Here is a 13958-nt window from a genome sequence, read left to right as displayed (position 1 = left end):
GTGATTTGGAACCTCAAATTCTATTTTTAGTCAAACCAGCTTCCAAAGTTGAACCAAAAATACATTTCAGGAATGTGAGGACAGAAACAATTTTCAAAAGAAAAGATTAACAGAAGGACACAAGCAAAGAGGTCAGCAAACTTGGGGTCAAATCTGAATATTAACATTTCTGTCAAGCTTAGGAATGTGATAGAAAAGTAAACAGCCTTTGGAGCAGTGGGGGCACTTTTACAAATCCTGTGACGAGAAGGGGAATAAGCAGACATTCTGGGCATTATTATTTTACTGTTAAAAAATTGAAATTAAATTTAAACTGGACTCTGTCGGTTTACACAGTGATAGAATTAAGAGCTGTTTTGGTTTGTGGAGATTAATAATTGAACTCAGTGTTGGTGACGGTCTGTGGTTCAACAGACTTCCCAACTATAGAAAGCTGAAACACACAAAGAAATAAAATGGGATGTGTTGTTTCCAAGCCAGTCGAGCAAAGGTCAGCACCCTGCCTGCCAAGGGGCAGGGCTGTGGGTCATACTGTGGGCCATGCTGTCCCTGCGGCAGCCATGCTGTCCTGTGGCACCTGATGCGCTCGCACTGACATTGTTAAACAGAAATAGCTATTGATAGTATATATGAACAAATGGGATGCCTAAGTTCTTGGAAAACCTGGATTTTAGAGAAGAAGGGAGGGAGCAAAGAAAACTTAATCTCAGTTAAAGACAGAAAAAAAAAAGGGAGGTGTAACAGAAACATGAAAAATGTCTGTTTGGAAAAACTTGCCCCTAGTAAAAATGATTGGGGTAAAGATTTCTAGGAGAGTAAATAAAAAATATATCTAATAAAAAAAAGAGATTTCTAGGAGAGATAAGAGATTCTCAGGTTGGACTTAGCCTAAGTTACAGGGGAGCAGAGGTAAGCTGATGGCACATCGTGTCCCAGAACAGCACTGCTTGTTTGCAAGGCATTATTACCTTCCTCCCTAGCTGCCAAGATGAGTGTTGTAGTTATTCTGTGTAAGTGATAGAGAGGAAGTCTTATGGTTGTCACGGAGATGGACCCATGCAGAGGCTGGCAAGACTGGGCCAAGAGTTAGAATCAGGATCAGACCTGTGGCTCAGCAGCAAGAGGTTTTGACCTTTACTACATATACTGTCTTTATTGCACAACTCATAATGGTTGCTTTTCCAAGGTCCTAGGGGAAATTTAAGAGAGGTAGATATTCGGTTGGCCGGAGAGTGACTGTGGGGCCCATGCTTTCATTCCTTGTGAGCCTTTTCAGAGACTGCACATAGGCTGCCCTGAGTTAGGCATTTACAGAAGCTCCAAAGGCTGTACCAGGGAGAGATTGGCAGGCATCGGAAATACAGATGGGCTCATCAAGGCTACCTTTCCAGCAATAAGGTGGGTTGCCTCTGAGAAAGGCTGTATGCCCACATGTGCACTCAGAGGAGTGTGCATAGCAGATAGAACTTCCCATTTCATTTAAGTAAATTTGAAGTGACTACCATTGAAAATAGCATTGGTATTTTGTTTGAGAGTACAGAAAAGGAAATATTATACAATTGTTGTGTGACCTGAGAAAATTCTTTTCATTTATTGCTTGGTAAACAGTAGTGTCTTGATAAAATAGTGGCAAGCTGTGACTTAAAGGAGGTTTTAAGGAATTTAACCAGTGGTAATGCACACCTTTGATCCCAGCATGCAGGAGGGAGATGCAGGCAAATCTCTGAGTTCAAGGCCAGCTTGGTCTACAGTGTGAATTCCAGGACAGCCAGGGCTACACAGACAACCATGTCTGGGAGAGGTGGGAAAACAAACAACAGTTTTGCAAACCCCAGTATTTCTAAAATTAGTACTAAATATATGTTATGTCATAGAATGATTATAGTGTAAAAAAGTCAAAGACCTGAACGTTATATTCAATTGTAAGTGAATATTGCTATTGAAGTTTGTACAAATGCTTATTTTTTTTCCCTAGGCTGGGCCATGCAAGTTGCTGCCTTTATCTTTATTCATAGGAAATGGAAAGATGATAAGAGCCATTTTGAAGACATGATTGATTATTTTTGTGTCATCCATGAACCATTACAACTTCTCATCTTTCCAGAAGGAACTGACCTCACAGGTAAGCTAGCCTGGGTTTGGGTCACAGAATTTATAAACTTAGAAACCACTAGTCAAATCTCATACAGAGTTTGTGAATATCAACAAAATGGATGTACAAACCCCAAGGTCACTCAGTTAATGGCACCCAAACCTAACTTGCTAATAAGTCCTGAAGTTCCAGCTACTCAGGAGAGTAATGCAGGCAGATCACAAGTTTAAGACCAGCCTGAGCAACATAGTGAGTCAGTGCCTTAAAACACAGAATAGCAAGATGGCTAGGAATAGAGCTCACTGGTGCACTGTTGTGAGGCCCTGGGTGCAGTTCTCAGTATCATGGAGTGAGGGGAAGACCAAAAAGAAAACAAGATTTAAAATATAATTTTACAAATTTTATTATAAAAACCCTTGCAAAAAAGTAAAAATATCACTTTTTACTTATCACACTCAAATATCACACTCAAATGAACTAGACTGAAATTCTACACAAGTCACTCCAACACTTTTAGGATAGGTGTTCAGAGTGGATGCTGGGGAGCTTTACATAATCCAACACTGTCAGTATCAAATGTATGTTAGACAAACTATCTTAGTATATAAAAGATATTTGATATTCAGTCAAATACTATTTTATTCCTTGAGAATTTATACATGAATATAGTTTATTTTTGGCCATGTTTACTTCCCAGTCCTCCCTGTAACATGTCTTCCAGAGCTACCTCCTTCCCTTATCCAAAGCTAGGTGGGATGGCTTAAGCCTGCTTGTAATCCCAGTACTTGGGAAGCACAGGCAGGAGGATTGTCAAAGGTCCCTGTCAGCCTGAGCGCAGTGAGCTCCAGGCCTACCTAGGCTGGTGAGTCAGGCGCCTCAGAACCAGTTATTAAAGCAGATCAGTAAGACTGCCACTGCCTCACGACCCAGGACTGCTGCTGGAATTGGATTTATTATGGGTAACCAAAAGAGGTCATTATTTTTCATATTCATAGTCCTAGAACATGACTTACAATATTTATATTTTAAGCCTTACAATATGTCCTTCAAATATTAGTCTCTATCTTTACATAAACTGAATTCCAAAATTACATTGAAGTAGAGTTCGTCTCTTCTACCTGTTCTGTATATTCTCTTCCAAATGAATCTAGTTCTGAATATAGTTTGCTTGCACATTTTTAGATTAGTGTGTTTCATGGGTTTTTATACATTTTGTCTTTGTATACTATAATTGGTTATAACTTCTTGTTAACGGAAGAAGTATATTGGGAAATTAAAAAGCACAGAAGTGTACATAGAGGTTGCTGTGACTCCATAGTTCACGAATGAACATGGTTTGGGCTTCTGTTTGAGTTTGCTCATCATTTGGCCAAAGATGCTTATGTACATGCTCACAGTCTTACATATGCATGCTCATACACACCGGCTCCTTTATAACCTTAAAGCCAGCAGAGAGCACGTGTTTGTGTCCATTTTATTTACTTATATTGTAATTTTTCATATCATTTGACCTTTGAGGTGATTGTACAGTTTTATATTGTGTTTTGGGGTCTCTAAAGAATCAAATATTTGAGGAGAGAGCAGGGTTTGCTTTAAGGGAGTGCTTCTTGCCACAGCAGACCTTGAAAGTTGAGATTGGGCCAGTGGTAGAGTCCTGGGAAGAGTAGCAGTTGAAACCTAAAAGTGGACTCTGGCAGTCATCATCTTCTGTGTAGTGCAGGTAAGGGTACCCTTGTTTCTAAGACAGTTGATTTACATGAAACCCAATCACATTGTGGAGTAAGCCTTACCACTCTACCAATTAGAATAGTAATCTCATCTAAAAAGTACCTTTACCAAAATATCTAGAATAAAAGTTTGTACCATCCTAGTTTCATTTCTGTTGTTATGATAAATACCCTAACTGAAAGCAGGTTAGGGGAAAACAGGGTTTACATCACCTTACAATTGCAGGTCACAGTCCATCACTGTGTGGAAGTCAAGGTAGGAACTTGAAACAGCTGGGCACATCCACAGTCAGCAGGGGAAATAAATGTACCCTTACTAATATGCTTGCTCTTAGCTAGCTTTCTTCTCTCTTAATATTTTTCATGACCCCAACTACAGGAAACAATGCCACCCAAAGTGGGTGACAGTCTCCTGGACATGCCCTCTAATCCAGATAAGTCCTCATTAATACTCTTTTAAGATGCTTCCAGGTTGTGACAGGTTGACAGTTAAAGTCTGCTGCATGCAGCCTTGTAAGGTTGACATAAAATTTACCATAACACTTGTTAGGGTATAATTTTTAGTTCCATCTGATTTGGAAAGGAAAGCTACTTTTAGATTTTAACAATGAAATTACATAGAATTTAATACTCTTGCACATAAAGTTTTTTTATTTAATAAATATCCCAATGTCTTGAAATTTCATGTACAAAATTAATTCCCTTCCATGAAGCCTATGTTATATGAAGAAAGAGATGACTACCAGACTGGCCTCCTCGGGCCCAGTCAGAGAGGTAACCTGAGATGACCACCAGTTTGGTGCTTTCAGGCCTGGGGTTGGGGGTGCAGACCATGCCTGAGATGACCCCTGCCCAGCATCATAATACATGAGCAGAGCATAGCACTCCTGAGACCACTTCTGAGGCAACCCCAGATACTCAGAGACCTTAGGCACCACTAAGAGGAGCAAGAATGTGGTAAAGAAATGGAAGAGAAAGAGAAACACAAGGATGTAGGCATAATAAAGAGAGGCAGAACTGGAGACTGGGCAGTGAGGGACAGTCTGACATGAGTAGCTAGTAAAGCCAACTGGGACCATGGTGGCATCTAGCCTGTGCTACCACTGTGGGCCACATCAGGCCTGAGACCCTGCAACAGCAGGGGTCTGTTACCAAAGGCTAGGCAAATGTCCCTGGTCTGGGCTGTCAGCCAGGGACATATTGATGTCTGAGTGCTGTGTAGAACTGGCCCCACCCATCATCCAGGCATTGTGGGAGAGCTGGCCTTGGAGGCAGAGCAGAACTGGCTCCATCCCTAACCAGCTATAGTATTTGAGAGAGTGTCCAGCACATTGTTGGCCCTGGGAATATGAGCATTGGAAGAGCTGGCCCTTCAACTCATCTCCTGGGAGGTGGTGTGGATGAGGGAGAGATAGCCTTTTCTCCCCATGGAGACCTGGCCCTTGGGGTCATGACAGCAAGAGAGCTGGCCCTACCCTTCATCTGGGCAGCACAGTATAGCTGTGCTGGTATGGGGACTGCAGGTGAGCTGGCTATGAAGGTGTGAGAGCGGGAGAGCTGGCCCTGCCTCCTGTCTACTGTATGGTAGCATGGATGAGGGAGAGATACCCCCCTTCTCTCCCTTGTCTCTTGGGAGAGCGAGCCCTGCACCTCGCCTGGGCAGCAGTGTAGAGTAGGGGTTGGCTGAACCACTCTTGAGGGTGTAAGAGCCAGGAGCTGGTGGGCTGAGTAGCTTGGATACTGCTCAGGCCAAGATCCAGGGATTTAAATTGGCCCACTCCAACATTGGTCCCACTGATAAACTGCTGGAGTGTGTGGTGAAGGGGCCAGTCTTACAGATCCCAAACTACAGGATCTCCATGAGACAGGCCAACAGCAGGAGATCTGGGAGGAGGCTCAGTGAGGTCCAGTATTGATAGAGTAGCAGAAGTCAGAGGCCTCGTGTCAGACCAAACAAGTCATTGCAGAGAACATTGGCAAGAAGTGTAAACAAAAGGAAATACCATGGGAACACTGTGACACACTTCATCTTCCACACAAGATATTTATCTGTTGGGAGTCCTGTTGCAAGCATGGAATGCGGGTATGAGGGGAGGGGGAAATGAATGGGATTGGGGTACATGATGTGAACTTCAAAAAGAACCAATAAAAAGCTAAAAATTTTGTAAAGGGGAAAAGATAAGACACGATGGGAAGACAGTAAAAGAAGGAAGCAGGGTGCTAGCCTATAAGGTGGTCAGGACAAGCCTCTCTACTAAGTTTCTGGTAAGTGGAGACTGAGTGTATGAGGTAGCAGACTTCATCTGCAGCCTAAGGCGTGGGTAATTGAATAGCAGCTGCACAAGCTGAGGTTGGAAAGTACCCAGTTGGCTTGAGAAGATCAGAGTGGCCAGCGGTCCCATGGGTCTGGGTGGAAGGAGTGGGAGGTTACAGGGAATGAGCGGACAGGAGTCTGTGGTTGGAAAATGGGATGCTAGTGCAGTTACTAATGATGGCCTGGGAGTGGTGGGTGAAGTGAGGGACGGAGGGGGAGCATCACCACACTTGACTTGTCCCATAGTGTGACTACATCTTAGCATTGTGTATATTTGTCTCCACATCTATAACAGAATTGAGTTGCACATGAAAATCCTCAGAGTCACTGACACATGGGACAAGCTGGTGAGTAGTTGCAGCTCTCCAGAGTCTCTGGGACTCCTAATCCTCTTTAAGTCCGTAACTGGCTGTAACAGAAATGGTGTCACTAGTCTGCCCATGCCCAGGACATTCACAACAGATGCAGAATAGCTTACCGATTTCCATGTCCTAGGTCTTTCCTTTTATTGTTAGAGGAGTTGTGGGCATTTGACTCAGTGCTGCTGTTAGAAATGACATAGTGCCTTCTGTAAGAGTATGTGCTGGATATTGTGTTGTGGATGCATCTGTGATTGCTGGAGTGCTAGAGAACTCACTGATCTTAAATTTACTCCTAGGAAAGTTCTGTGTATATAGATATTATTCTTGTACTAGTCTGTAAATTTCCAAACAGAGCTGAGAATTACATGTCCTAACATTTGCTGTCATCAGAAGGTATTTCATGATCTCTACTAGTCAAGGCCAAATTTTTGAACACTTTATTTTCCAGTTGTATTTGCTGAGTAATGAGTTTGGTTCTTCTTGGAATTTGTAAAGTGACCTCATGGAATGGAAAAAGAAGTTATTGCCAACAATTGGAAAATATACTTGTCTCTGTAACTATATTCAGCCAAACCATGTTCAGATGTTTGCACATGATGCGCTAATCATGTGCCTATTTTGCTGTGCAGTGGTTTTGGTTAGTAATATTAGCCACTCTGTGCTTGAGCAAGGCAGATATTTCATTTTGCCTTCAAAGCCAAAATTATTGGGTAAAATAAAATGTTGATTTGATTGCTAGTTATTTCTTCTGGGTGTCTAGATCTTGTATTTTGTTAATTTTTACTTTTATTAGTATTTTATGTTACATTTAAATTGTTACTATTTCAGGATTATGTTCTTATTAGTGCTGCTTGGGGTTGGGCCTAAGACCTTGCACATGGTAGACATGTGGCTTATTGAACATCCTCACCCCATATAAAGATGATCTTTAATGAAACTTTAGTTTTCATTATTAGTTTTTTTTTTTGTTTTTATATCTTAATTTTCATTTCATCTCAGTTTTTAAAAAGCCGCGTAAGCAATTTTAAAGTTTGGGATATAAATTTAAGGAAACTTCTTTATATTTTTTATTTTCATTTCAAGTGATTTTCCCTTTCCTGGTCCCCCCCCCCCAGAAAGTCCCATAAGCCCTCTTTCCTCCCCCTGTTCCCCAACCCACCCCTTCCCACTTCCCTGTCCTGGTATTCCCCGACCCTGCTGCACTGAGCTTTTCCAGGACCGGGGGCCACTCCTTCCTTCTTCTTGAGCATCATTTGATATGTGCATTGGGTCTTGGGTATTCCAAGCTTCTAGGCTAATATCAATTTATCAGCGAGTGCATACCATGAGTGTTTTTTCGAGACTGGGTTACCTCACTTAGGATGATGTTCTCCAGTTCTATCCATTTGTCTAAGAATTTCATGAATTCATTGTTTCTAATGACTGAATAGTACTCCATTGTGTATATATACCACATTTTCTGTATCCATTCCTCTGTTGAGGAACATCTGGGTTCTTTCCAGATTCTGGCTATTATAAATAGAGCTGTTATGAACACAGTGGAGCATGTATCCTTATTACATGCTGGGGAATCCTCTGGGTAATGCCCAGGAGTGGTATAGTGGGGTCCTCTGGAAGTATTATTCCCAGTTTTCTGAGGAACTGCTAGATTGACTTCCAGAGTGGTAGTACCAGCTTGTAACCCCACCAGCAGTGGAGGAGTGTTCCTTTTTCTTTAAGGAATCTTCTTAAGGTTTATTACAAACATAAATTTACATCTTTGTCTGTCTGTCTGTCTATATCTGTCTGTCTGTCTGTCTATATCTATCTATCTATCTATCTATCTATCTATCTATCTATCTATCTATCTGACTATCTTCTATCTTCTATCTGTCCATCCATCCATCCATCCATCCACCCACCCACCCACCCTACCTACCTATTCAGATATTTGTAAGGGTTATCTCAGATGTTTGTATTTCAGGGCTGGATAAGTGGCCCAGTGATTAAGTGCATTTGGTATTCTTGTAGAGGACCTGCTTTGGTGCCTAGTACTCACATGACTATGTACACCCATCTGTAACTCCAGTTCCAGGGATCTGATGCCCTCTTTTGGCCTCCTTGGATACTACACACTGTCACACAGACATGCAGGCAAAGCATACTCGGAATATTTTCAACAGTCTTTGTATACTGTGTAACAACAGAAATGTCCCTTTTGGGTGTAGGCAGGGTCTCACAATGTAGTGGCTGGCCTGGAATTCACTGTGTACACTAAGTTGATCGTGAACTCCTGTAGATCTGCCTGTCTCTGCCGTCTGAATTCTGTGATTGAAGGTGTGCCCATCATGCCTGGTCATAAGTGCTATTTTTTTTTTTTTTTTTTGGTTTTTTTTAGACAGGGTTTCTCTGTATAGTCCTGGCTGTTCTGGAACTCACTCTGTAGACCAGGCTGGCCTCGAACTCAGAAATCCCCCTGCCTCTGCCTCTCAAGTGCTGGGATTAAAGGCGTGGGCCACCACCACCAGGCATAAGTACTGTTTTTTATACAAGAAATTTTTAATGTTTTTCCTTAGCTCATCTTCTTTTACCTTATGGCTTCTGACAGTCTCTTCTTTTTGTCTAGAAAATAACAAGGCTAGGAGTAATGATTTTGCGGAGAAGAATGGACTTCAGAAATATGAGTATGTCTTACACCCAAGAACCACTGGCTTTACTTTCGTGGTGGACCGTCTAAGAGAAGGTAAGTACTGATCTTAAAATGTAGGGTTTGAAATAAACGTGACACAAATTGCTGAGCTGTATATGTAGATTTGATATGTAGTGAGCCATATAAATCCAGTGACCTGTGACAAATAGTCATCTTCCTCTTCTAAATGCTACATGTCATAAAATTGCCTGAGCCTAACATGAAAGGCCTTGAAACCTCATGTCAGAGAAGGTGTATTTCCCTAAATGGCATCACTGTTCTTTTAGAGTTTGATGTGCTTTAAGATACAAACTATAATTTGCTAAAATGGAGCTTTTTACATTTAAATATGGTGACTTTGAAGAAGTATTTGCTACCAGCACAGAATCAATCGCATCAGGATGGTAATACCAAGCCTGTCCATGGTTAGTTGGGTTATTTTTGCCATTCTATGACTACAGCTACTGAGATGTGGGCTGTGGGCTTGACTTCTGCTTTGCCAGTGCATCCTGCATGCCTCTGCTCTCAGCTTGTAGAAGCTCATAAAGGGCAGAGGTCTGTTTCTGTGTCTGTGCAGAGTGGTGGGAAAGCATTCAGGTGGTGTGCCTGTGTTCCTGCTTTGCCTCTCTCCTTTCTCTTAGGTTAGAATCTCTCTAACTTAGATTTACTCTTTTCAGTCCACAGTATGGTTTCCATTTTGTGTATTTAGTAATTTCTTTAAAAGTATATTGACACTGGGAAGCAAGTGCGTTACCGTATTTCTTAGTTAATAGAAAATGACTTTTACTTGTACTACAGATAAGACAATGGAGATAGATGGTTTTATAGCTAATGAAGGGTATATTTGTAATGTTCTCTGTTCTGAAATCTAGAAAATATGTATTAGCAACCTGGTTGTTAACTCTGCTGCACACTTGAGAGCTGTATATTGCCTTAGTCAATACTCAGAACAGTGTCAGGAGCCACAAGTAGTAATTAATTGTTCCCTGCCAAAACTGGTGACTGATTCCCCACAGTCAATATATCATTAAAAAAGAAAAAAAAACAGATATTTATTGCATTTAGAAGTGTGGACTAGAAACCTGTATACTATATTGAAAAGAAGAAACTTGTTGATGCTTGTTAAAATAATAACAGTCCCTAACATTGAGTATTTACAAGTATGGGGCATTTGGCTAAATGTCTGTAATGTAAAGTTTACTTCCTCTTTACAAGCTTCCAGAGCAGTTCACATGTATCACACAGAACAAGGGCAGACAACGAGGGAAAGGCAGCCATCAGTTACGGGTTAGTGTGAGACCAAGTAGCATGTGCTCCTTCATTTATAGTATGACTGTAGTTAGTCTCCAAACCACAAAGACACCTTAGTAACCTTACTGAGTGAGCTGGCAGGTTTTAAGGAGAATTGATATGAAAAAAAAAAGGCAAGAGGATATGGAAGGGGAATGGTCTCTGGTTGGTGCAGGGTGCTGTGAGGGACAGCAGGAGCAGGCATGGCCTGGGCAGACACACTTGCAGTGTTGAGGCACAAGGGGGTTCGAGTGAACAGAGTAAGATCTGCACCAAGGTCAGTGGTAAAGAGGGTCTTAGAGGCCATTGAGTCCACAGCATTCTTTTAGGAAAGGAATGTAAGACTCAAGAGGAGGCCCAGCTCAGCTTTCTGACATTTAGGCCTTGAAGATCTGCTTTTACAGTACACTGTGCAAAGAAAGCTTGCTGTTTTAACAAATGACCATTATAATTAATATTTCAGTAGTATTTTAATGGACCTCTAGAAGCCACATATTAAAATGAATCACCATAAAGCACCCTTTTCATAATTCTCACACACAGCTGAGCTTAGTGTGCCTGGTGTCTCTTGTTCAGTCAGTGCAGGCAGGCAACTGTAGGTACAGAGCATCGGGAGCTCAGGGTAAAGCAAGAGCAAGCATTGTTTAGCTAGAGGGGAGAGAGGACAAGGAGAGGAGCCATGTCTCTCCTCAGTGTTTCACCAGGACTGAGAATACTTGGCAGTGCGACATTATGTAATGTTTTATAAGTGAGTAGGTTGTTTCTGCACAGTAGCCACAGTTTGCCCTGAGTGGCTTACTTTGTACCATCTGTGGACTTGGGTTTATCACCCAGCTAGAGTCTTTCTTTTTGGGGAATGTGGAATCGCCCTGCAAAATGAAAATAATCAGCATTAGTTGTGTTGACTCTTTTAAAATGTGCCAGAAAGTATTAAGTTCAAAGTGTTTTCCTAGCTCCTAATCACAGAAACTTCCAATATATGAGTGTGTATGTGTGTGTGTGTGTGTGTGTGTGTGTGTGTGTGTGTGTGTTTAAAGATGGAAATAACACAGTTTCCAAACTAGTTACCAACTAGGGGAAAGAGATTTATTTTTAATTAATGCTATAATAAAATATATAATGTAATCTTCAGCCTTGAAATCATTATCCCCAAACACTATTCATCGTAATGTCCGATGATTTATAATTTTGTTATGGATAATGATAGTGTAATAATTATTTTCACTAGGTGGAGGCACAGGTATGACATTTGAAAGTACTGAGTCTTATTGAAACAACTTGAAATTAGGCTAGACTACCCAGAGAAAGATGAAAACATTTGTTTCAGAGTATGATCCAATTTGAGATATGATTATCTTCAGGAAGTTTTTGTTTTGTTTTGTTTTGTTTTGTTTTTGAGACAGCGTTTCTCTGTATAGTCCTTGCTGTCCTGGGACTCACTCTGTACACCAGGCTGGCCTCGAACTCAGAAATCCACCTGCCTTTGCCTCCCAAATGCTGGGATTAAAGGTGTGTACCACCAGCGCCCAGCCTTCAGGAAATTTATAGTCTTAGTAGATAGAGATAAGAATGACACATATTGAAAAATGTCTACATTAACATGTATGTTAAGTGCTAAGTTTTATGACATATAGTATGCAGAAATTTTGCTAAATAGTACCTAGTGTTCATGTAAGAAGAGTCCTGTGCTCTGAAATACTCATGCAAATGACTCCCATAGGAGGCTGAGTTTCTCTTGGACACTGGAGACTGAGCTGGATAGGCAGAAAGAACAAACATTCGTGGCTGAGAAAGTACAAGCAAGGGCCAGTGTGGCTCAAGTAGCCAGCTTGCAAACATCAGCCTGTGGGAGATGAAAACAGCTTATAGAGCGTAATAGTTAATACTTTAAAATGTTATTTTAAAATGTGATACCTTAGGTAGCCATAAGGTTAATTAGTCTATTAATAGATTGAGTCATCAAATAAATTGGCTCATATATGCATAAATTATGCTTAGGAAGAAATGGAGGAAATAGCCTTTTCCATGAATCTGGGTGTCATCGAGTTAACCACTAAAGAAAAAGTAAATTCTCACCAGGTAATCTGGATCAGCATACTTGAACAGTTTGATCAGAAAGAGAATTGCCAACATACCAAGATTTTATCCATGTATGGTACCTGGTGGATCTGGTCTGGCCCTCTTGGTTTTTTTTTTTTTTGCTTTTTGTTTGTTGTTTGTTGTTTGTTTTTGTTTTTTTGTTTTTGTTATTTGTTTTGAGACAGGGTTACTCTGTATAGTCCTGGCTGTCCTGGAACTCACAGGTTGGCCTCGAACTCAGAAATCCGCTTGCCTCTGCCTCCCAAGTGCTGGGATTAAAGGCGTGCGCCACTACCACCTGGCTGTTTGGTCCTCTTGTATTGGTCCCTGTAGTCCTCCTTTGCTTTGACAAAACAGTAAGCAACAGCAATACATTCATAGGCCCCTCAGCTGTGGCAGCATTGTGAAAGTCCTTTAGCTTCTTGAACTTAGAGGCTTGATTCGCACCTACCTGCTTACAGTTAATCTGCTTATTGTAGTGGCTTTGTATAGAAAAGGAGTCGAGTCAGCATAGGTCACCACTCTGTGCAGCACACACTCCATTTATTTTAGTCAATGAGCCTCTCCTAGCATGGAATTTCAGCCAACCTTCTGAGCGGTGTGAGGAGGGCAAGGAAGACAGGCTGGCATGCAAACAACTGAGATATTGGGGCATTCAAAGCCACACACCCTGACCTTTCATGGCACTTTGCTTAATTGCTGGGAGCCATTTGTAAATATGTCAAGACTCTCCCCTTATGCTTAAAATGTGATTGTACAGTAGATCTTTGACATTTGCAAGAATGTATTCTGAAACTTGTGCTGCTTCCCCACATTTGCAGATATCTTTGCAGATTAGCAGTTGGCTTTCTTTTGAGGTCATGTCATAAAGAGCAAATCCTGTCTATCGATTTTGGTAAATAAAGGCAACAGCACTGAAGAGATCAATGAGTGGGATGAGCACACACCCACCTACATGATGAGATTTGAAATTCTGAAATAATGGCAGCAAAAACAAAGCATAAAACAAAGAAAGAGCCGGAGCTTTTTTTTTTTTAATTTTTTTATTCGATATAATTTATTTACATTTCAAATGATTTCCCCTTTTCTAGCCCCCCCCACTCCCCGAAAGTCCTGTAAGCCCTCTTCTCTTCCCCTGTCCTCCCTCCCACCCCTTCCCACTCCTCCTTTCTTCTTGTATCTCATTTGATGTGTGGATTATGTTTTGGGTATTCCAGTTTTCTAGGTTAATAACCACTTATTAGTGAGTGCATACCATGATTCACCTTTTGAGTCTGGGTTACCTCACTTAGTATGATGTTCTCTAGCTCCATCCATTTGCCTAAGAATTTCATGAATTCATTGTTTCTAATGGCTGAACAGTACTCCATTGTGTAGATATACCACATTTTTTGCATCCACTCTTCTGTTGAGGGATACCTGGGTT

At 41.3% G+C, this 13958-nt stretch overlaps 1 protein-coding gene across 3 annotated transcripts in view; it reads left to right on the top strand.

Moving 5' to 3' along the window:
• The window catches only part of Lclat1 (lysocardiolipin acyltransferase 1), a 120119-nt gene that overhangs the window by 63528 nt on the left and 42633 nt on the right, over positions 1-13958 (top strand). For all 3 annotated transcript variants that reach the window (XM_052186304.1, XM_052186306.1, XM_052186307.1), the window contains 2 exons: positions 1976-2122; positions 9101-9217. In XM_052186304.1, the coding sequence (XP_052042264.1) occupies positions 1976-2122; positions 9101-9217 (264 nt within the window). The remainder of the gene's footprint in view (positions 1-1975; positions 2123-9100; positions 9218-13958) is intronic.

The sequence above is a fragment of the Apodemus sylvaticus genome, chromosome 6 (assembly GCF_947179515.1).
Source record: "Apodemus sylvaticus chromosome 6, mApoSyl1.1, whole genome shotgun sequence".
In the NCBI taxonomy this organism is placed as follows: domain Eukaryota; kingdom Metazoa; phylum Chordata; class Mammalia; order Rodentia; family Muridae; genus Apodemus; species Apodemus sylvaticus.
The sequence above is the reverse complement of the archived record's forward strand: the minus strand, read 5'-3'. Positions and strand labels throughout refer to the sequence as shown.